At 44.1% G+C, this 25,035-nt stretch overlaps 1 protein-coding gene across 12 annotated transcripts in view; it reads right to left on the bottom strand.

Moving 5' to 3' along the window:
• Positions 1-25,035, bottom strand: part of LOC1273785 (neuroligin-3) — an 89,456-nt gene that overhangs the window by 15,594 nt on the left and 48,827 nt on the right. For all 12 annotated transcript variants that reach the window (XM_061647250.1, XM_061647251.1, XM_061647248.1 and 9 more), the window contains exons 4-8: positions 4,130-4,347; positions 3,872-4,021; positions 2,020-3,082; positions 946-1,064; positions 563-823 (exon numbers count right to left, since the gene is read on the bottom strand). In XM_061647250.1, coding sequence (XP_061503234.1) covers positions 563-823; positions 946-1,064; positions 2,020-3,082; positions 3,872-4,021; positions 4,130-4,347 — 1,811 coding nt within the window. The remainder of the gene's footprint in view (positions 1-562; positions 824-945; positions 1,065-2,019; positions 3,083-3,871; positions 4,022-4,129; positions 4,348-25,035) is intronic.

Below are 25,035 nucleotides of genomic sequence, written 5' to 3'. Positions count from 1 at the left end.
GCCACAACACTGTCACTGCTCAAAATATTTCAAACGACTAAAGAGCCGCCACAGACTCTGCTGACTACAGCTTTAGTATAAAATGCTGTCTGGTAGGGCATGGTTTTCGTGTAATAGTAGCAGAAGAAAAAAACAATAAAACATTTAATAACATGAGCCCCTTGTAAAACTCGGATGAAATAACATTCAACATGTTACACTCAAACAACCAAAAACTATTTCCAATAGCTATCGGTGCAATGTACAATGCTTAATTGCTCTCCCATTGGTTAGTTTCTATTTCCTTTGTTAGTACGAATGCTACTGTAACAAAGCTAAACTTCTCCATGGCACCAGCAAATCTGTACATAGAAATAACACTAAACATTGTTGAGCACTCTACTACTGGGTCGAATTAATTGCGTTCGACGCTGTACTGTGCCGTGCTGTACTGGCTTATGGCTCATGCACAATTTCATTGCACCAGCCACCGGAATGTGGTTACCGGGGCCAGTTTCTGAGCTCCCCAGCAACATTGCGGTAACAGTCGAAAGCGTGCGAAAGTTGGTGCTAAAACACCTACCGTTGGCGTGCAGTGCGTGGCCCAGCTCGCCGCCCGTCAGCATACCTCGCCGCTTGAGATTGTCCTCCAGGTAGTTGAGCCGGCCGGCGAACGAGTCCGGCTTGACGAGCCCCTCGTACAGGTCCATGTCGTCGTGGTTTTTGAAGAGATTGTGCCTCGCTATCACGTCCTCCATGCCGGCTTTGTGTAGCTCCGGTATTAGCCGCAGCCAGATCGAGAGCTGATGCGCTCGGAAGTGGTTCTTCATCCGCGGTTTCATACCTGCAAGCGGTGCCAGGAACGGGAACAGAGATGATGGTTGAAGATTAAAACATACACACACACACAGACGCAGGTCGGTAGATAAAGGGAATGCGAATAGAAATAGGTTCGGTGCGCATTACCAATTTCCAGATATTTCTGATGCACCGGATCGTACTCCTCCCAGTTGATGCTGCGGAAGCGATTCCGTTCGCGGGATGCGGCCAGAATTGAGTCCTGCCGGTGATGCTCGTTCGGGTTGCTGGTTGGGGTTTGGGTTTGGAAATGGAGAGGAAAAATAGATTTAATCATGTTAATTGAGCTAATTTCTGCCGGAAGTGAATGAGGTGGAGAAGCTTTCGGATTGAAATAAAACCGTGGATGTGATTGTGTGCAGACTGTAATAAACGGTGGACGTGTGTGGAAGATGGAAGCGCTTGGTGGAAGAAACGTTTGCATTCGAGTGTTTGCAGAATTTCTATGAACTCGCTCTTTCTTTTAGGCGAAACTAAGAAGTGGTGAACGAATACGTAGATCAAGCAGCTATGATATCAATGCTTCCCACTATACATTCTGCCAAGGTGGGATTTTAATTGGTGAAATGAAATTGAGAAAATTAATTTTTCGTTGCGGATCTTCAGGTCGTTGAAATAGATTACACTAATGACTCTGTTGCTCGTTTAAACCACATTATCCGTAAATCATTCAAGAATATTGGATAGCTACGATACACACTGCACGTAATCGTTACACTTGGCATAACTGTCAAATCAAAACCAATCGAAAATATCAACTTATCATTTTTGAGTAAATTTTCAGCTGCTCATAATTCATTTCATGGCTCATTTTATGGTTCATGTTACAGGGTTTTCCAGGAGTTCCCATAGCTATGGGACATTTTATTGACTTTTCCTTACGAGAAATGAATTTGATGTAATGAGAATTGGCACCCTTGTATGACGCATCCAACAAGAATTTCAAGGTGCCTGTTCAAAAAAGGTGCCATAGAGTCCAATTTCCAATATATGAAGTTCATTTCCAATAGGAAAGAGTCAAGGAAGTGTCCCACAACAATAAGAACCCCTGGAAAACCCTGTTATGTGTTATGGTAAATAAACATGACAGTAGGCTATTCAGTTCACTTATAGAACTAGGCAAAACAGAAGACTTGGAGTATTTCAGACATCCCTGGAGACTTAATGCATCCCCGTACTTACCCAGTTCGGGCAAAGTTAGCCCAGTACACCATGAGCGCCTCGGACAGGGCCACCTCCGACTTGGTGTAGTTGCGCGGGAAGTGGTTAAACCCGTCGACCAGCGGCGCCCCGAACACGTACGGCAGGTCCTCGCCGTGCACCGTCCCCATGCGCTGCGGGTAGTCCCCGTCCTTCGTCTGGTAGTCGAACACGTAGAAGAAACACTTCGGCCCGGACGGTTCCTGTCCGGGCAGTGGCGGTGGCGGCGCCAACATATCCCCGGTGTGCACGAGCGGTGCCACGAACTGGGCGTCGGACAGGGCGGAAACCGCGGCGTCGCGCATATTAATCGGATGCTGCACCGTCCGCTCCCAGTCCGTGTACTCGTTCACCACCGTGTAGAAGATCTCGCTCAGATGGTACGTGTACGCGTTCCGCACGTACGTGCGCAGGATCTTGTCGCGCCGTTCGCCCTCGAACCCGCTCTGGATGTCGGCCGCACTGAAGCGCCACAGCGCCTCGCCCGTCACCACGCCGAACAGCAGATCGTACCGGCCGGCCGCACCCTGCGACCGTTTGGACGTGCCGCGCACCGGCAGCTCGTCGATGTCCTGGTTGGAGCGGCCCGGCCGTATCACGACCCCGTCCACCGACGGGCCGAACGCGCTCAGAAAGCTGGGCGGCTGAATGTCGGCCCCGAACAGCTCCTCCAGCGGCACGTCCCGCAGACAGTCGACGATCTGCTCGTGGTTTTTGATCAGATCCTCCGGGATGGAGCAGTTCACCTCCTTCGCGAGCTTGAGCGCGTACACGACCGGATCCTCGACCAGGGCCCAGGACGAGTAGGCCGACCCGGACAGGAGGATCGCCCGATGGAACAGCCCCGGCACCATGGTGGGCGACGTCATCAGGAAGTTGATGCAGGCGGCACCGCTCCCGTGCCCGGCCAGCGTCACCGTGGCCGGGTCGCCCCCGAACTTGGCGATGTTCTGCTGCACCCAGTGCAGGGCGGCCATCTGGTCCATCAGGCCGTAGTTGGCGACGCGGGCCCGCAGCTGTGGGCTGGGATTGGCATTTAGAAAACCTGCCGCAAAGAGGGGTGGACGAATGGAAAGCAGAGTGCGTTAGTGACGGGGGTTAGTCTTCTGCGGGCCGCGAAAGCGGTCACAACTTTGAACCACCCAAAATCTTCGGGGCCATTTCATCGGGCTTTCAGCACTTTGCACTGGCCGGGCGGATGTGCCAAAGCACTCCATTAATAAATTCATGCCAGTGGCTGATTCGTTGATAAGGATCGGAAAAGGGAGGAAAAAAACGGGCGCCGAAAGTCAACCCTCGAAATCGAAGCCAAAGTCGAGATGAATAATAAATGAATAATCGATTAACCTAATGAAAGCCTCGACCGGCGATGGTTTTCAACACACTGTGCATACACCCGAATGACCGAAGGGCACTGCCGGATCTATTCCGTTTGATGTCTATCAATAGAAGGATGCTCGTAACGTCATTCCGATGATCGAAAAATGGATTGTAGTGTATCATTTAATGTAGGCTGACTGTGAACGCATCGTCATCATCATCATCATCATCTTCTTCTTTAGCATCCGGTGGATCGCCCGAGGGGGAGGGAGAATAAATCTTTTAGCCTGAGTGGCTGAGAGGTACAAAACTTTGCCCGAGAATATTCATCATCCTATGCATGATTGATGAACGAATGGCGGCAACATTGCTTCTTTGTCGGGCTGGAGCTTTTAAGGTTTGCTGGGGCAAATGTTAGTGGTTCGAGTTTGCTTCGCTCCAGCCTTAAGAAAGCCTCCAGCCTTGTGGCTATTTTTAAATACCTGGAAAATAAGGGTGGTGGGAGAGAACTTACCCAATATACCTAACCGATAGTTTAACGTAACTACGACTAAATCACTGTAACTGGCTAGCACGGTGCCATCGTACGGGTTGCCGCTGTTCCACTCGAACGATTCTCCGTGTAAAAATACTATAACAGGCAGTTTCTTGTCACTTTGAGTGGCTGCATTGGAGAGAGAGAATGAATGAAGACGAAGAACCGTGTCATTTGCGTTGCCATTTGGAAGGACAAACGGGTGGTAGGGTGCTGAGCCTTGCATCCGTCACTCACCATGAACTGGAGCGAATACATTCAAATACAAACAGTCCTCCGATTGGTTCTGTAAAAAAGGTAGCAAACGTTTCAAGTACTCCAGTCGTCCTTTTGGCATCTTATCTAAAGCTGCTGTTTCGTTATTTACATTCGGCAGTCGCTGGGGACATACCGGACTAAACTTATCCGCTATCCGTATGCCGTCCCAGGGCGACGGCGTACGCGTTGGACTAAATCTGCAATAAAAAAAGAGATCGTGAAAGAAAGAAGTTGAAAGCGGTTCAGACTCGACGGTACGGATGGATATTTGGATGGTGATTTGAAACAAGCAAGACGTTGTTCGCCACTGTGACGGAAGTTTCCTTTACTTTATTTAGCCTCTCCCTCTGCCTCAAAGCTTTTGCCCGTTTTTTTTTTGAGGTCCATTATAATCGAAATACCCTTCGGGGAATGAATGGTCGTTCGAGATGCTCCCGGTTATCACCGTCACCGCATGTATACATATACTGAAATCACATTCGAACCCCAAAACGAAAACACCCGAAATAGTAGTTTTGATTGGTTTGAAATTTGTTTTCGAACGAGTTCGTAACGAGAATGGGAATGTTTTTTTGAAGCTGTCACAATGGGGATGTGTGGTCTGGGAAAAACTGTCGAACCGCAGACGAGTAGCATTATCGGAGGCTTTGCGGTGGTGCAGTCAAGAGGATTGTCTGTTTTTGGAAGGGTAGGGATGGTGTGGGACATTAAAAACTACTACTACCACCAGTGTTTTCCTGCGCTGGCGAACGTCGGGGCTATTGTGTGAAGTTGGTGGTGAAAATTGGGAATCGATTTTGGGTTGATAATATTATAATCTCTATGATGACCACGTTGCGGTGTTTGGAGGGTGTTTTTTGGTGAAAGTAAGTATGTCGTAAACAGTTTATAGGGTTTTAGTATGAGCGAGAGGAGTAAAGAACGTCTTTAATGATGTGATTGGGCAATGAAGCAAATGTTACATTTTAGTATTTGATTTTCATTTGAATGGCAATAGAAAAAGGGCAAAGGAACAAATGGATATACAGTGAAAATAAAGATATAAAGTGAAAATGGAGATGCAAACAAAACTGAATGCAAATTGTAAAGGTACCAGATACAGTTTGTGGGATGGAAAAGAAAATAAAACAAATTAAATAAGCATACAAATGAAAGAGTGGACGTAGTTTGAGTTCAATACAGTCGTTGAATCGCTAAAAATCGCATATTTGACAATGTGTATCAATTTTTGCCATCAATAATAGAAACTATTAATAGTAGTAACAGAAAAAAAATGCTTCAGATACAATACTGATAGCGTGCATGTACGCTTAAAATATATAAATCACTATGTTAATGCCGTGATTCTGTGAAATTTAATATGATGCAATCAACAGAACCCTTTCATGTATTGCTGATGCAACTTAATTTCTATTCATAAAATCACTGTTATTTCAGGGAACGATAAATCCTTTTTTCCCAATGTATCATAAATTAATTGTTCTTTGATGTTTTCGCTTTGCATTAACGTAGAACGATAAACATCGATTCAATAGTGCAATCGCTAATGTGAACGTGAGATGCTTTGTGTTGATATCAATCGGTACAACATAATTGAAGTATTTTTAATTTAATTATCCTACCATGAATGATTTTGCCAGCTAAGTGAGCTAAAATAGCAAAATATCGATCTACAATACAGGGAACACAAATATTACCACTGGTACCTATTAAATTTATGTTTCATCACACTTGCCAACTAGCGACCATGTCGGATAATTGGCAGATGAACTAAAGAGAAGCAATACAAATAAATGCAACTTGGTCGCTTTGCATAGAAACAAATCAATACAGCCCCAGCATGTCGCAGATCTGTTTTCCCACCATTTCTTCCCATCCTTCTTGCATCGCTTGCATCACGCGGTGGTTCGCGTATTATTAGCGCCGACATAATGGTGAGTAATTTGGTTTGGCAAGTTCGTTTTATTTTTTGGTGCATCCTCTACCCTATTTCAATCTGCTAAGATATCATCTCGCTTTCTCTCTCTCTCTCTCAGTGTGACAGTTTCGGACAGTAGTGGAGTGGATAGTTCCAAAACAGAGCACAAAATGAATGGAATTTCAATTGACATACATTTCAATGCGTTTTTATTTTGTTGCGCACAATCAAGCGCACGAGCGCGAGATGAAAGCAACCATAGCAACGCGAATTGTAGGTATTTTTTTAATTTCATTTTTGGCGATTGTGCGATTGTTGCAACATTGCCCTCGTGCAAACGCACACTAGCACACAGACACACACAGACACATACACACAAAAACCAAACCGATGCTCGGTCAGATTGATTTGTGTACGATGTCTGGTAACAATGACACCGTTACCGGGTGTGATTATGAAACGAATATTTTTACGCACAGCGGAATAAGCACGCGTCAAGCATTGTCAAGCAATCAACCATCTGCTGCATCATGCTGATGCTGGTTGTTGCTGGTTTGCGGATACAACTGCAGTCAAATTGATGGAGTGTTATGGAGGTTTATGAAGCTTTGTCACTGGCTTTATGGTTTTTTGGCTTTGGCGCGAAGGAGGAGAAGGAGGAGGGATGGGGTGTAAAATAAAGCAAAAAAAAAAAGAATGCTCCTCCACCAAGCATATTACCAAAGCTATACAGGACGGTTGATGAGGGATGTTTTTTGCTCCACCGTATGTATATGTTATGCCGGTATTAATTTAAGCAAAATGCATAACAGACACAGTGACGCACGGAATTGATGGTACAGCTGCATTGGATGACTTTGCATGCGATGTGCTCGTTCAATTTGTACACGATTCGATATGCTTTGCAGTCATTTGATACATTTTTGTCCGGCAAATTTTGAGGCATCCTAAAAGGTCTATTTTTTTATTTATTAAGATTAATGTACCATACTTACATATTACTGAAAAACTTTCATATCACTTAAAAGCTACGAGCACCATTGAACATGACAAATTGCAGGTAAGTAAATGTAATGTAATGTAATAAATGTTTTGGGCGCTTCAAGTTCCATGAAATTCAATCGAATAAGAATCAAACAGAGTTGGAGGTAAATTCTGTAAACCCGTGCACTTGAGCTTCTTTTGGACAAGCAAACGATGAAGGACAAAACATTTTTTTTAAATTAATTTGTACTGTATAATTACTGAATAAATGAAGGTTATTTGTACACTTTTTACATTTCAATTTACAAAATCGTATATTATAAATTATAGCATCCGGTAGGATACTTAGACCATGACATTTTTAGGATCATAATTTAAAAGTATACCATTTGGTACTTATGATCTTATGATTATACAAATGACCTCTCTTTAAAGCGATTTAAGCAAATGAATTGACCTAAATATGACTTTGGAATTAGACCTTAAACCTTAGAAATTACTACAACCTTCTCTAGCTTGCGTTTTGATTATCTTAATGTAAGTGATGATAATATCTTTTATCTATTTTTTATCTCCTCCGTCTCCTTTATAGTTCCGATAAACATTTTTAATTTGTTTTTCATTCATTCCAAAGCTAAAATGCATATGTTAAAATATTAATATTTATGATATTAGTTTATGTCTATGTAAAGAACTAAAAATAAATAAACAAATAAATAAATGAAAAAATCAATTAAAGAATAATAAATAAATAAATATATAAATAAATAAATACAATAATAAATAAATAAATGAATAAATAAATAAATAAGTAAATAAATAAATAAATAAATAAATAAAATAATTAACGACAATAGCGGCTCGAATATACCGTTCTCAATAAAGACTAGGCAAAGCTTCAATGCTACAACAACCATCAATGCATTTAGCCACTGCATGTAGTTTTTTTTATCACAAAAACATTTGCAATTCGATTGAAAAATTAGCTGAATGAGCTGTGTTCATCTGGATATAAAAATAAAATAAAGCAAATTAAGCAAAAGAAATAGCCACTAATCATCCTAGACCCGTCACTAACGAAACAACACTCCAGCGCGTGTGTGTATGCGTCCCCAATGTGTTGTTTTTCGGTCGGTTTGACGTTTGACCGCAATGACCATTCCAGCGGAGTGGTTTTAGATCAGCGTAGGCCGCAGCTAAAGCTCTTGGGTGGCAAATAATTATTTTTATACGGTTATTACCATTATGATAATACCCCTCGTGCAAGCATCGAACGTCGCGTGCGCCTGTGTACGGGGAGAGGTTGGCCACTGTGTCCATGTTTTTCCCATGTCCCGCCGGGAAGCGCGAGCGCGCGCGCACCGGTGTCTGTGGTTAGGCGGTTTCGAGCAGGGTGGCGCTGGATTTAGCTGCATTGCCGTGTACGACCGGAACACGGGACACATCATTAGTGTGTGCTCTCGGCCACTAGACACAGTGTGGGAGGAAAGGCCAGGAAAGCCGTGTGAGCAGAAGATCATCAGAGCATCTGCTGACCGGAGCAAATCTGAACCGTGGCAACCGTGTCGTGTCTCTGGCTATGTGTGTGTGTGTGTGTGTGTGTGTGTGTGTGTGTGTATGTCAACTGAGTGGATGTTATTTGCGAAATGACGATGTTGTTGCGGCCAAGGTTTTCCCATTTTAGCTCCCTGGCCCTACCCACCACCACACAAAAAGTGTCGATGTCGACCGGTAAAGTCACTTTTTATATCCATCATCAAAAACCAATCCCATCCCCTCTCCCCCACCTGCTCCCCCGCTGCGGCTTGATGTAATTTAGATGTGTCCACGGGCACCTCAATGGAAAGATCCGGCGGTGCGGTAAGTGTTTTGTGATAGAACGACACCGACTGGCGGCAACACAGCGGCGACGTAGAAAAGAAGCAAGAAGAAAGGGAAAAGCAAACAGCGACCAGTACCAGCATCCACCCCACCACCACCGATGGCGCATCAAAGAGCAAAAATTAGCGCAACAACACGCGCTGGGCGCGCGAGGTCGCATCAGCCATCCCTACCGGAGGGTTTTCTTTCGCGGACCCGGCGAGAAAGGTGAGCCCGCACCGAGTGTGCCGAGTGTGGCGAGAGATGTTGCCAGCATCATCCGTGTTATGGTTATGATTATGTGTGAGGCTTTTGGCCCAAGAGGAGGAAGCGAGCCTGGTGAACAGGAAGAGGAAGAAAACGGAAACCTTACAGCCAGTCGGTGCGTTGTTTGCGCGGTAAGGGAACCGTCAGCCGACTTAACGCACCTTCTGGGAGTGTCGAATTGATAGATAAAAACATGTTAGAAAACAACACCCCACGAAGCCGTGGGTCGGCCGGGGCGAATGCGCACACAGTTGGGTGTGGATTTTTATTCCTTCCCCCCGCTCTCCCCCGGTTTTCCCCCATTCCTTTAGGCATCCTAGGTTGTTGGTTCGGTTTTGCTTTAGTGCAAGCTTTATGTTGTTCTACCATTACACCCGCGCTGCCACACCGTCCGTCGTCGTCCTCGTCGATGCCTCGGTGCGTTCTTTCGCTTAAGCACCCGGGAGTCTATCGGCTTAGAATGTAAAGCTGCGCTATTTTTTGTCCTTTTTCGAGGGGCCACACTTGGTTTTTACAAGGTTGGAGATTGAAAAGAAATGTGATTACTACTAGCCCGGATAGAAGTTTTTTTTACGTTCGACTACTCGTTTTATTTCCCATTTACTGCACGCGTCATAGCGCGGGAAAACGTTTTTTTCATTTCTTTTTTTTTTGGCGTTGGCGCTATCAGCACTTTGCCAGCGCCTGTTCTAGCAAAGCGGCACGGGACTGACGATTCGAATGGCTTGCAGGTGAAAGCAAATTTGTCGAAATGTGTGATGTGCTGTGTTCAAATAATCACATTTCGGGAGGCGGTTTGTGTGCTCGACGCCAAACGAACGATTTTGCTTTTCCCCACAAAGATGACACAAAACACAGCAAAAGCGAACACAGCAGTGTTGCACGCTTCCTCTGGGATCGGTGTGTCGATTGTAAATTCGAAACCTGGAAGCTGGATGTACTGAAATTCCGTCCACCGGTTGGGCAATTGGATGAAATTTTCGTATTAATATTACACTTTCGCGTACAAGAATAAACCCAAGGCCGAACATAGCAGGGGCTCCGTTTCCGATTAAACTGCTTGAGGCGTTTTGGGGTAAATTTATTCGTTCCCATCTCCTTTTTCTTTGTCTTCGCTTGGTTGTGTTTCGTTTCATCGAACGTCTGTTTCACGGAATCGATACTTTCAGTTGATTCGTGGAACAATTACGTGGATACGATATGTTTTAAGGACTGTTCGGCCAAACATAAAGGTTTGCATTGCAAACTCGTTGCTTTCTACGAACGCAGTGAAGAAAGGAAAACTTGCGCGGCGTGTGTAAAAGCTTGTTGAAGATATTTGTTTTTTTTTTTGCTTTTAGTTAGTAAGATATATTTCATTTGATGAGCAAACGAGAGCACGGCAGGGAGACGGGAGAGGTTAGAACATGATGCAGGAAACTTTCAAGGAGTAAACTATTACAAGTGGTCTTTTGGCACATTTTTGAAGCTCCGAGGAAGCGGTTAGCAACGGATGGTACTTGAAGACATGAAAACGAGAAAGACCCTAAAAAAGACAAATTTTCCTTGTGCCTTTAAATCATTCTTAAAGTTTCAAGCTTTGCTTGAACAATATTAAATTTAAACATATTGCTTAAATCTTGTTTATTTAAAATTGCTGCGCTTTGGCAATCGACAAATGCCAAATGTAACTGCCTAAGCTTTTCATTCTAGTCATGAATTATGAGCCAATTGATGTTTTATTAGTTTTTCGAGCATTTGAACTGGAATAACAATATACTTGAATTATTTTTTCATTATTTTTATTGTTAAGTGGTTTGTAGTTAGGCTTGTGAAATACGTTTGCTTCTAAATTTTAAGCAATTTTTTGTGCCTTTGAGGGGATTTAACGAACAATGTCTGATAAGAAAAGCAATGTCTTCTTTGATTACATCTAAAAACTGTCAAGATTTCCTCTATTTCAGCATTGATCAACGGTCAGTATCGATAACAGCATGTGTTCGATCTCAAATGACCTGCGGTTCTACCACAGTGCCGGATTATGGCAGCTGACGTTTTGTCATTCTTGTGGGTCTAGGGAGCTACCGCTGTGAAAGGGGAACCGCCTTTTTGTTGCACTTGTCACGAGCCGAAGAAAAGCGAAGCACGCATAAATGGTGTGTGAATAAAAGAAGTGAACTTACTTGCCAACAAAGAACAACCGACTGATTATTTCGTGTAAAAAAAAAGTAAAAATATCACAACGTAGGGACTTTCACGGAACATTTTGGTGCCGTGACCAGGATAAGTGCCTGATTATCGGTGTCAATTGTGGTAATCATAATTAGTGCAAAAGTTCTCGCTTGTTCTTTGCTGTGTGCGTGTGAGTGTGTGCTTGGAGCTGGCTAGGATTTTGTGTGCGTGTGCGCGTGTGCAACGTATTAAACAGTGTGTTTAACGCAAGTGTAACAATGGCGACGGCGCGAGAAGACAAAATTCGTGGCAAAGAGCAAAAAAGAAAAAACATTATAGATTCGATGCGGCGAATCGATTTATTCGTACAAACGTACACTGTGGACAAGATTCATGAGGTGACCACAAGGCTCGAGAGGCTCGAGAAAGTGTGGTATGGTTTTGAAGAAGTTCAAGAAGAGTTAGACAAGCTAACCCTTGAGGGAGACAACGCTGAAAATGAAAAGACGCGTGCAGAAATGGAGGAGCTATACATGAGTGTTAGATCCAATCTGCTACGGCTGAAGCCATCGTCTAATCCAATAGTCAGCGACGTTAAACCGGTACCCATTGTGTCCCAAATGAAATTACCAGTAATACAATTGCCTGAGTTTGGAGGTGATTTTAATGATTGGTTACCATTTCATGACACGTTTGTGTCCCTGATTGATAAATCAGATGAGCTTTCTGGTGTGCAAAAGCTACATTATTTGAAAGCTGCGCTCAAAGGTGAGGCAGCACGGCTAATTGAGCCAATTCTCACTACAGATGAGAATTACAAAATTGCATGGCAAATGTTGGTAGACCGCTATGGCAATAAACATTTGCTTAAGAAACGTCATATCCAAGCCATTTTGAGGCTACCGAAGATTATCAATAGCAATCTAGATTTATTGCGACGCACTGTAGATGATTTCCAGCGACACACATTGGTGTTAGAACAACTCGGTGAACCAATAAAACATCTTAGCTCATTCCTTGTTGAGCTTCTTAGTGAGAAATTGGATAGTGCTACTCTTGCGGCGTGGGAAGAAGCACAAGCGGATAAAAGTTACACATACAGTGACATGGTTGAGTTTCTGCGTAAGCGTGTGCGTTTGTTGGAAACGCTTGCTAACGATACGGGTGAAACGAGTAAGCGACAACCGCGTGTAAAAGTGAGTGTGAACACTGCTGCAGCGGCCGAGAAAAAAGTGGATATGTGTGTTGTGTGTGGAAAGCAGGGGCATACAATAGTGAATTGTCGGCGTTTCAATGAATTCGATGCAAAGAAGCGCCAGCAAGTTGTGAGGCAGCACAAATTGTGTTGGAATTGCTTGCAGGGCAGCCATTTTGTAACCAGTTGTACGTCAAGGTATGGGTGTCAAACGTGTAGCAAACGGCATCATACCTTGCTGCATGCTGAACGAAGCGATAGTGTAATAGCAGATGATTCGGTGGGTTCTGTTAGTACGATGGTGCTTGCTAATATTCCAATGCAGTGCAACTCTACTGACCGAAGCTCATATTCTAATGTTATGCTGACAACGGTGGTGTTGTTTGTAGTTGACGCAAATGGTACGCAACATCCAGTACGTGCGTTGTTGGATAACGGTGCGCAGCCCAATGCGATAAGTGAGCGATTGAGTCAGCTTTTGTGCTTGCCGCGTATGCGTACCCATGTACCCATTACAGGTGTGGATGGAACGACGACTCAGGCGTCATGTGAAATGAAGGTGGAAATCCGTTCCAGATTTAGTGAATTTGCTCTGAAACTAAATTTCTTGGTTTTGAGCAAGGTAACAGCAAACACTCCAGCCACATCTTTCTCCACATCATGTTGGAAATTACCTGCTGGGTTGGCGCTCGCAGACCCAGAATTCCATCAGTCTGGACGAGTGGATATGCTAATCGGTGCATCGCATTTCTACACGTTTCTGAGGGAAGGCCGGCTCAAACTTAGTGAACATGGTCCATTGTTAGTTGAAACAGTGTTCGGTTGGGTGGTAACAGGTGAAGTGCTCCGAGAAGAAGCTATAATTCAGCAACAAGCAGCTCAGTGTCATGTTATGTTATCGTCGGAAAACATTAGCGATCAACTTGAGCGGTTTTGGAAAATCGAAGAGCTGCATGTTTCGCATTTCTCGGCGGATGAGCAGAAATGCGAAGCTTATTATGATCAAACGGTGTCACGAGACGAAACAGGCAGATATATCGTGAAACTGCCTAAACATCAGCAACATTCTACCATGATTGGAAAATCAGAAACGACATCACTTAAGAGGTTTGCTGGATTAGAACGTAAGTTATTTGCTAACTCACAACTTCGTCAGCAGTACAATGAGTTTATGTTGGAGTACATACAACTCGGTCATATGGTTCCTGTGTCGCCTGACAACCTGGATGCAGCAACCTGCTGCTACCTTCCACATCACCCTGTGTTTAAGGAGACAAGTTCCACGACTAAAATGAGAGTGGTATTTGATGGGTCAGCACCAACTAGCACAGGACACTCTCTGAATGATGCGCTATTGGTTGGACCAGTCATCCAAGATGATCTTTTGAGCTTAATAATCCGTTTTCGTAAATTTCAGGTCGCGCTAGTTGCGGACTTGGAAAAAATGTATCGTCAGGTACTTGTGCATCCGGAGGATCGACCGTTACAGAGAATATGGTGGAGGTTTGACGATAACCAGCCCATTCAGGCGTATGAGTTGCGGACAGTAACATACGGTTTGGCTCCTTCATCTTTCTTAGCTACAAGAACACTTCAGCAGTTGGCTGAAGATGAGGGTGACGCGTTTCCTACTGCCAAGGATACGCTGAAAAAACAACTGTACGTGGATGACCTTATTGCTGGGTCAAATAGTGTTGATGGAGCTATACAGCTACGTGAGGAATTGAGTGCACTGGCGCAGAGAGGCGGTTTTACTTTTCGAAAATGGTGTTCGAATTCATTAGCCGTTTTATCTGACGTTCCCGCTGAACAATTGGCAACAAAATCATCGTTAAGGTTCGACGACAAGGAGACAATTAGTACGCTTGGTATATGTTGGGAACCAGAAATTGATACGTTCCAGTTCAACATTTCTATTACTACGAAATCAGAGAGAGACACCATGCGTAGCATACTATCAATGATTGCTCAACTGTATGATCCATTGGGATTGATTTCACCTGTAATTATTACAGCCAAAGTTTTGATGCAATCGCTCTGGCGTTTGAAGTTGAGTTGGGATGATACGGTGCCTGAGGACATTCAAAGGAATTGGATTAGATTTCGAGCAGAATTACCAGAACTTAAAGATTTTCGTATCCCTAGATTCGCTTTCGCTCATCAATATCGGCAAGCAGAAATACATTGTTTCACAGACGCGTCAGAGCTTGCATATGGCGCGTGCATCTATATTCGGTCTGAGGCTGAGGATGGAAGCATTCATGTTAATTTGCTAGCATCAAAATCGAGAGTGGCTCCACTGAAGGCATTGACGATTCCTAGACTTGAACTTTGCGGTGCATTATTAGGAGCTCGATTGCATGAGAAGGTAATGGCTGCAATGGAGATTAAGTTCGTTGCTCATCGATTTTGGACCGATTCTACCGTGGTGCTAGATTGGCTAAATGCTGAATCAAAGACTTGGAAAACATTCGTAGCAAACCGAGTTGCTGAGATCCAAGCAATTCGAGATGCTGTTGGGCAACATGTATCTGGACAAGAAAATCCAGCTGACCTTATTTCACGCGGAGTTTTACCGCATCAGCTCATCAACAATCAATTGTGGAAACAAGGTCCACAATGGTTATCAGAGAGAAAGGAGAATTGGCCCCAACAAAAAGAGAGAACAGGTCAAATTACAACAGACGAAATAAGATCGAATGTCGTTTTAACAACGCAAATACAAGAAAAAAATGAAATATTTACAAGATATGGGTCATACCAGAAGCTAATCGACGTGGTTGCATATTGTTTTCGTTTTGTTCATAATGCTCGTCGTCTGCAATCAAGAATAAGCAATAGTGCATTGACGGTAAAGGAACTTGCTGATGCTAAAAAGCGACTTGTAAAACTTGTGCAAGCTGAAGAATTTACCAACGATCTTCATAAAATCCACAAGGGGATTCCTGTTGCTCGAAATTCAACGTTGAAGCTTTTAAACCCGTTTATAGATAATGAAGGAATAATCCGCGTAGGTGGCCGGCTCAGAAATTCTGATTTGAATTATAATATTAAGCATCAAATAGTTCTTCCTGGATTCCATCCATTTACTCAACTCCTCATCATGGACAAACATGTAAAAGCAATGCATGGAGGAATATCATCAACTCTTAACGCAGTTAGAGATGAGATTTGGCCAATCAATGGAAAAAGAGCTGTACGTAAGGTCATACGAAATTGTTTTCGATGTTGCAGAGCAAATCCACAACCTATAATTCAACCTGAAGGGCAACTACCAGCAGAACGTGTTACAGTTAACGAGGTGTTCAGTTGTACGGGTCTAGATTATTGTGGACCTTTGTATTTGAGGCCAACACACCGCAAGGCCGCACCAAATAAGTGCTACATTTGTGTATTTGTCTGCATGAGTACGAAAGCAGTACATTTGGAATTAGTCGGAGATTTGAGCACAAATTCGTTTCTGATGGCACTTGATCGCTTTGTTTATCGGCGGGGTAAACCAAAGCACATTTATTCAGACAATGGTACCAATTTTATTGGTGCCAAAAATGAACTTCATCAGATCTACAAAATGCTGTTCAACGATTCTGCAGATAGCAAAATAGCAAAACATTTGGCAAAAGAAGAGATACAATGGCATTTGATACCCCCACGCGCCCCAAATTTCGGAGGCCTTTGGGAAGCGGCGGTGAAGGTAGCCAAAACCCATTTGATTCGTCAACTAGGATCATCGCGTTTATCATCGGAGGAAATGACTACTGTTTTAGTAAAAATAGAAGGTTGCATGAACTCGCGACCATTAGTTCCGCTTTCTGAAGATCCCAATGATTTGACGGCATTAACTCCAGCGCACTTTCTCATTACAAACAATTTGAAGGTTATTCTCGAACCTGACTTGAAAGAGGTGCCTATGAATCGTCTGGGAAGATACCAACTCCTTCAGCGGTACACGCAAAACTTCTGGATGCACTGGAAACAGGATTATCTGAAAAATCTTACTGTTTTGCATCGGTCAGCTAAGCAATCTAAGCAATTATCTGTCGGAGATATAGTTATTCTGAAGGATGAGCAGCTTCCAGCAGTTCAATGGCCATTGGCACGTGTCGTCGAAATACACCCTGGAGCTGATGGAATTTCCCGAGTTGCAACACTTCGTACGGCATCCGGTATTGTGAAGCGAGCAGTATCTAAAATCTGTCCGTTAGAATGTAGTAATCAAAGAATGGATTGAAAACTGAGTGTTTCAAGGTGGCCGGTATGTTCGATCTCAAATGACCTGCGGTTCTACCACAGTGCCGGATTATGGCAGCTGACGTTTTGTCATTCTTGTGGGTCTAGGGAGCTACCGCTGTGAAAGGGGAACCGCCTTTTTGTTGCACTTGTCACGAGCCGAAGAAAAGCGAAGCACGCATAAATGGTGTGTGAATAAAAGAAGTGAACTTACTTGCCAACAAAGAACAACCGACTGATTATTTCGTGTAAAAAAAAAGTAAAAATATCACAACGTAGGGACTTTCACGGAACAGCATGAAAGCTGAGTAACAACCCAGCCCGAAAAGCTCTTTTAGACCGTACACGTGGTACGCCCCACTTGAGGTAACAAGATGGCGTTCAGGCGCTAATGATTAAGACCAGGATAATGGATTTTCAGACGATGGTGTAAGACGATGGTGTGGTTTCAGATACTCTTGCAACAGGCCAGTGGTTCTAGCGCTGAATAAGTAAGTAAAGCGCAATGGATACAAATAGAATGATGGAAAGACGTGATGAAGTAATCTGAACAACTCTCATAAAAAAAATATAACTCAAGCTATTGAAAGTAGATAAAGCTTAAAACATTGTTTGAATGTAAATTTGTTTTAAATTGTTATAAAAGTATTATTAGTGTCTGTATGTTATTTTTAATATTAATTTATTTAACAAACCCCCGAATACAAACGACTTGATAAGCCATTTGTGCAAAGCCTCAGAGGTGCATGGTAGGTGACAGTTAAAAAAGCTATTCCCAAAGAAAGCGTGTGCTTGTTAGTGTCCGCTTTCTTAAAATGTGCAAACTACCAGTAGGACTGGCATCTTGCCAGTTGGGCAGCAGCACAGAGAGCAAGTGCCGGCAATAAACTACAAAACCAAATCTCTAATTTCGGCCACAGTTGCTACTCCCAAATTGATGATTCACACCCAAGTTAGATAGAGAAAGAAAAAGGGAAAAGAGAAAGAGTGTGAGCAAGAGAAAAGAAATGCTATCTGAAAATGTGCCATGTTTGTCTCTGCTCTGTTCCCTACCCTCGGGAAAAGTTGTTCGATATTACACCGAGCCAGGCAGCCCGGATAGTTTACGACCAGCCAACCCCGGGCTTTGGGGCTCCTTATTTCGGGCATCGATATCGGGTGCGTCCTTTTTCGAGTCAAATTTGTCGTCAACATCAAAAGAGTGAATCTGTGCAGCGCAGCACACACACACACACACACACACACACACACACACACACACACACACACACACACACACACACACACACACACACACACACACACACACACACACACATACACACACACACACACACACACACACACACACACACACACACACACACACACACACACACACACACACACACCTTTGGGCGTTGAAACCTTACCCGCCGGGTCATACCCTGGGCAAGGTGACGCCCGAACGGGGTTGCCGTTGCCGAGCCGTTTGTCGAAAGGATTAAAGAAAGACAATAACGACACCGGGTTGCAGAAAAGAAAGTGTGGACGAATGGAAAAAGAAAGCGTCGCACGCAAGCGCTCCGCTCGTAAATAAATGCAAAATTCGTACACACCGAGCGCGGCTGCCGATTCGCCGAGCAGGAAGTAAATAATTTTGAGCCCCAGCTGTGCGAATTCCGGCGCGGTGTAGTGCTCCTAGCGTGTGCCCAATGCTAGAAGAGGGGAGTGGGGGTGCGAGCTAAGCAAAAAATATTTCACAAAAATGGTGCACAAAACTCGGTATAAAGAGAACGCAATAATTGCACTCCGCCCGGATGGTAGATGTTTCGGGAGGAGATAAAAGGGAAAGAATAAAAACCCGCCAAGCTTGAGCCTTATTTTTCTCAAGGGAGTTTTCGTGCGCCGAAGATGGTGATGGTGCCGTGGTGCGCTTTGCTGTCAGTGTTCTTCTCCCCTTAGCCCTCTCGCCCATGCATTTGGAAAACGGACGAAAAAGCTTTCTCCTTCTTTTCGTATCGTGATCATTTTCGGGCATCAGCGGCGACGGTTGTAACGGTTGTCGACCCAAAAGCGTGTGCCGGGGCTTGGGGTTTTGGTACTTCTTTAACCCAAAAAGGGGGAAAAGAGAGGGAGAGAGAGGGAGAGAGAGAGAGCGAGAGAGAGAGAGAGAGAGAGAGAGAGAGAGAGAGAGAGAGAGAGAGAGAGAGAGCGAAAGGAGAAAAACTTTCGTCGGATAAAAATGGTTCGGTCTGGTCGGTTTCGAATGATATTTTGACGTAGGTTCCACGAGGGGGTTTCTTTGTTGTTTTACTGTGAACTAGTGAAGCGCTGTGAAGTGTGTTTCGTACATTCAGCGCTGTATATTTTTTCCTTGTTGCGTCGGTTTCTTGAAAGATGGTATTTTGTGGAAAGATTATATCCGGCTTTGATTGGAGTTGGTAAATTCTGGAGCTAAATGCTTTCTATTTTGCAGCAGGGTGAAGTGTATTTATTCCTTTTTTTCCTCGAAACCCCTAAACGAGACCCAGAGCAAGATAGGTTGAAGGCAGGGCAAAATTTCACCATGCTTAGAAGCTTAACGGAACAAAAGAAAAAAAGGCTCCAAAACTCAAAGTGGCTTGCTGTGTGCGAGATAATCGTGGTGCTGCAGTTGAAAAAGCAAACCGGCAGCCCCAGTACCGCGCAGTGGGTGTGGAGTTGGAAATATTTAACATAAAACTGAAGAATGGCGAAAGGGCGAAAAGTCAAGGCCGGGCCAGCGGCTAAGTGGATACGGCCCGGGCTACAGTGTTATGTGGCGCGCTATCAAAATCAACCCGAAATTGGAGTAAACTTTTTCGTTGCGCTCGTCCGCTTTGCGCGCAACCATGTTTGCGCTGACGTTCTTGTGTGTGTGTGTTCTTCGTTCCTCAAGCTTATGCCCTCTTCCAACCGCTCAACCCTCTCTTGGAGCGTTTCACTCTTGCCAGACCGTACTATCTTCATCGCCAAAGCGCTTCGGCTTGTCGTGTGGCTCGAGGCCATAGGGAGATTGATCTTGTTTGTAAAACATATTGGGAGGCGTTTTATATGCTTTACCCTGTACCATATGTTTTCTGCCGGTGCGGGCTGGGGCGGCTTCAAAGGCTACGGATCGGATTTGGGCGATTTGCCTGTGCCGGTACTTCAGCACCCACCACACTCGTTCACTCATGGGTAGCCGAGCCGAGCTGCGGGTGATGGGACAGCCCCACAAACAACCCCACCAGCGCACTGGTTAAGAGACGCGAACCGCTGGGCTAGGATCGTTTGAATTGTGCATTTTCGATTTTTGCTCAATCTAGCACGAGGCGCCTTTCTCCGTTCCCGTTTGCTCTTGCACGCTCTTACTTGTCGTGCGGTGGTGTGGTGCGATACACACGGATCTCGTTCGAACCGTTTTACATAAAGTGGCCATAATGTATGTAAACGATAGAAAGGAAACAAATAGAGAAGTAAAACGTTACCATTTAGGTGGATGGGTGGAAGGGCGGTTCACACAAAAAAAACCGGGGGTTTAGCGTTATTCGATTCAAGTCCACTCGCAACTAAAGCTCTTGGTGTGGTGAAAACGAAAAACGAAATAAAAGCGGGAGGGAAATATTACAGTAATATTTGATTTCCTTAGCTGCAGTGTACAGGCTATGGGACGAGGGACGAGGAGCTACAATGTGCAATGCTGCAAATTGGAATTTCTGGAATGCTGCTTTTTAGGGATACTGTAAGGGTTGATAGTGTTTTAAACTTTGTGGAATTTGATTTGGCGGACTGGAAGATGCTCTTGGTGGTTCCGATGAGGCTCTGATGTGATTATAGTAAAGCAGTGTAGTAGAAACTATTTGATTGGAAACGATCGAGGAGCTTCATAGTAAAATAATTCTAGGAACTGGACGAAGAACGTGACATTAAATAAACAAAAAAGTTCTCTTTGATGGTTTCAGCTAGAAAAAGCTTAAAAATTCCATCCTGTGAGCGTTGCTTAACATGCTATTTTGCCTATTTTGTACAAATAAACATCTGAGTTTTAACCGCTAAACGTTAAACAAGTTGTACAAAAATTGTTGTGAACAGCGTTTGTTTACACATAGAAAGCCTGACAAATCTTCTACGCTCGTGACTGTTGTAGGGTTTTCCTGATGGCTTGCCAGGATAGGGCATAGGGTGCCCTCCATTTGTAACCGGGGTTTGCGATGGCGGTGGGGAGAGACGGTATAAATAGAGCCGAAGGATGCGCCTTCGGCCTCTTTACAACCACACCAAGTCAAAGGGAAGGAATCAAACTAATTTTGTGATTTTTCTCCAGCAGAAATATCCACATTTTCTCCTTTTCTTAAGTGGCTTTCGCAACAAAAATAGTTGGAATCATATTGTTTTGGTTTCTTTATTATTTCAATGATATATTTCAATTATGACATGAAATAAAAATGTAAACAATGAAGCATTCATTAAGAAAAGAATTGAGTTAAAGGATATAGTTTAGAAAACACTTGAAGGATACACATATAAGCACATATAGGTACCAGATGAACATTTGAAATGAATTAGAATGACAGCCCTGACAGTTTCGGACAGTCCTGAGGCAAGCCAAGACCTCAAAGCGGTTGTAGCGCCGGATAAGGCTTCCGGTCTCTTTCACAACCGGTGTAATTTATACACATATCGTATACTAATCCCCAATAGAAAGAAAACTTGCCATTGAGTATTTTGTTTTAACCATAACACTTCAAGTAGGACAATAAGTGTTTAACACAAAATAATCTTAATGCGAATACATACAAAATAATATGACTCAATTGTTTCTTAAATGACGCTACAATTGCCTTCATTATAGGCCAATCGTTTGCAGGAAAGTTGGCCAAGCGCATCGATAAATGTTCCGGATGAGATGTGAGATGACCCAGTTTAGCCACTGGGCTGTATGGGTCATCTCGGGTTCGGTTGTACTCAATACAAATTACACTATTTTTATAGCACATTGTTGACTAGCACCTTGTCAGCCCCGAAACGAGGTGACATATAGACGCTGACAACAAAAGAGGACCCCCGATAGCAAATCCCATCCCACGCAATGAGAAAGTTTCATTTGCGGCAACATTTTGTCATCCATATTTATTACAGCGCAGCTGTGGTGCAATAATCAGAATATAATTTCCTAAGCTAACAAACCGTACAGTTTGTATTGAATCGTCCCCCCGCAGCGCATTGTCTTAGTTTTGTGAGCAGCATCCCTAAACACACGGCCACACAGCGTACAGTTTGCCACAAGTTCGGAAGATACACTTTCCCTCGAAATGGAGGGATGGTGCTGAGCGAATGGGGAATGGAAGGCAGAACCTACCCACGAGTGAAATGTGTGTTATATACATGTGTGTGTGTGTGTGTGTGTGTGTGTGTGTGTGTGGGTGAGTTTGTGTGCACGTGCAAACACAATATGGTCCGGGTGGGGCTAGAAAACCCCTGCGCAAACAATGCACGAAACGCACGAAACACTTTATGCTGGCTGGGAAATAGTTTCATGTTGCTAGCGCCACGTTTCAGCCACCGTCCGCGTTTCGCGTTTCACCCTGGTTACCCGTTAATGATGGCATCTTGCGCACACGGGGTCGGGCGACGGGAAAGAACAGCCCACAGCAGCAGCAGCAGCAGCAGCAACGGCAGCACGTGTTCGCTAGCGCACACAAAGCAACAAACAGGAAGCTGGCCTACAGCAGAAGCGCAGCAGTCGGCAAGCGAGGCAAAGGGCCAGAAAAGGCCATTTTCGGTCGGAGCACGCGTAACAGCGAAAAGATGTAATTTAACTCATGTGTCGTAAAATGTGTGAGAACCTTGCGGTAGTTGCGTTTCGCGTGGTGAAACACTATCCGCACGCTTACATTCTCATCATTTCGCAGATCAGAAACACGGGACGGGGAAGTGGAATTCGGGTTTGGCGTAGCGTATGCCATTCGCGCACCACATTCCTGTCAGCCCGCAAACAGTGCTCCCCCACTCAAACGCACACACGCGCGTTGGATGGTATTGCCGTCTTGAGAATGTGATGTGATACGCCGCCAACCATCGCTCTTGCGCCAGCCCGATCGCTCGAAGGAAAGGATCTAAATTGAAAACTCTTCACCTAGCAGAGCGAAGATAGCAGCAGCCGTGCGCGGCCGGAATCAGTATAAACATGACGATGCGACGCGAGTCGGCAAGCTTGGCCAGCTTGGTTGATTGTTTGTAGCGACACATTGGAGGAAATCATCGCGCCCGGTCCCGTCTCGTCGCGTCGTGCTGGGCGAGCTAATCCGATTTTATTGCATGTTGATGAAAAGCAACAATGTGTCTGCCATTTCTGAGCAGCGGCTTTGGGGGCTGACACATACGCTACAGAACTTGATTAATGCCAACAGTGTTTGCGCAGTTATGAGCCGTACTGTATGCTGCAATGTTAGTTTGCATGTCTTCATCGCCATTCCCTGGCGCAACTGTTTTGGGGCGTAAAAATGCACGGCATACAAACTTAATTGCAATTGCAGCGCTGGGCCGGAAACTGAGCATCAAACATGTTTCATAGCTTCGGTTTACAAAAGGGTAAAGTAATTTATTCACCCGGAGCCAACAACAAACAAGGCTTCCGCTCACAGCTCACGTCTTACGGGCTGAACACAAAGAAGATCTATTAATGAATCCTTCTGTTTGATTTTCATCCCTCCTCCCATCATCTGCCCCCTGCCTGCACACTGTACACGGGGCCGTCGTGGAGTGAGAAAATTGATGCGAAGGAACCATGCTAAGCCCCACCATGTGTGTTTGTGTTTTCCACGAAGAAAGCCCATTTATGGTTGCCCGCCCGGAAGCGGGAAGCCCCCGCACGACGACAGGTATTTATTAGCTTTTCACACCCTCGGGGGCTCATCAGCGCGATGAGCGATGGGCGCTGGTGGTGGAAGCATGCCTAGTTCATACATCAAAAACTGATGATGAACATACACACAGATAGGCGCACACGCCCAAACCGCTGTGAAGCGCTGGAACGGTGCGCTTTCTTTCGTTGCTTTGATCGAGCGGGTGATAGTTCGTTCGTTGATGCCATTTAACATACACACATACACACACATACACATACATACACATACATACACATCAGCAGCAGGTGACATGAATGTGCCAGGCTTACATCATTTTAGAACCTTTGATGCTGTGCAAAAGCTAGTGACAGTCGTTCATCACGTGACTATGAAGACGCTCGCCAGTTTTAGACGAGATTTGTCCAATGAACGAGCGTATTCTAGTGAAAGGAAGTCGTTTAGACAGGTTGGACCATCATCATAATTCGTTTATTAGTTTGGTTCTTGTCATTTTGAATATTGTTTTACGTCACTGACGTTTTACAGTGGAAAGGAAAGATCTCACTCTATAGCAGACACGTCAAACATCAAGAAGAACTTTGGCAGTTATTTGAATGTAGCAGAAATAGGTTGTAGATTGTAAGATAAGAAAAACGAGTGTATTAATGTTTATACACTGAGGAAGAAGGTTTCAACATTTAGATCCTTATAGTTCGATTAACGAAGTGTGAAGTAAGTTCCACATTGTTGCTTGTTTGGGAAGGTATTCGCGAAGATGTCATGCAGCATGTGTGTTTAGTAGTTGTTTCCTGACTTCATCGAAAAGTCGGTCTACCTACATTTTTACCCATTTTCTTACTTTGAAGCTTTCTGGGAAGTTCGTAAATCATGTATTGGAATACCAATTTCTTCACTTCATTGATGTGGGTACTTTTTAGCCATGGTTCTGCAGAAATCTCAAGAAACTGAGCACTTTAAAGTGGCGTGAATTGTATGAGGTCGACTGAAAGATAAAAATCTCTTTTCCTTAACAAAATGGCCTTATTTAACATTTGCCAATGTAGTGCTAAAATGTTGAGTTATTGTTATCAGTCATAAGCGTTGTGAAAATACTGCATGTGTACTTCGTGTGTCGTCGTGTGTGAAGGCGATATACAAGGTTTAATGAACTGTCCAGGTCCGATAAAATTTCCGACTAAGGGTGCCTACCAGAGAAGTAAAGCATGTGTAAATTTCATAAACTGCTTTTATTATTGTAATGTTATTTCCATGCTCCATTATTTCTACGCAATGAAAGATTTACATCTTGAGATGCATCTTGTCAGGAATAGCATTCTGGATGCTTCTGGAATAAATGTAGATAAGATAAGAATCTGGGTCCAAGAATAAGTCTTTAATTTATTTTTTCACTGATCGAAAGCACAACTTCCTCCTCCCCCCTCCCGGCTTA

The sequence above is a fragment of the Anopheles gambiae genome, chromosome 2, assembly GCF_943734735.2.
Source record: "Anopheles gambiae chromosome 2, idAnoGambNW_F1_1, whole genome shotgun sequence".
NCBI classification, from domain to species: domain Eukaryota; kingdom Metazoa; phylum Arthropoda; class Insecta; order Diptera; family Culicidae; genus Anopheles; species Anopheles gambiae.
The sequence above is the reverse complement of the archived record's forward strand: the minus strand, read 5'-3'. Positions and strand labels throughout refer to the sequence as shown.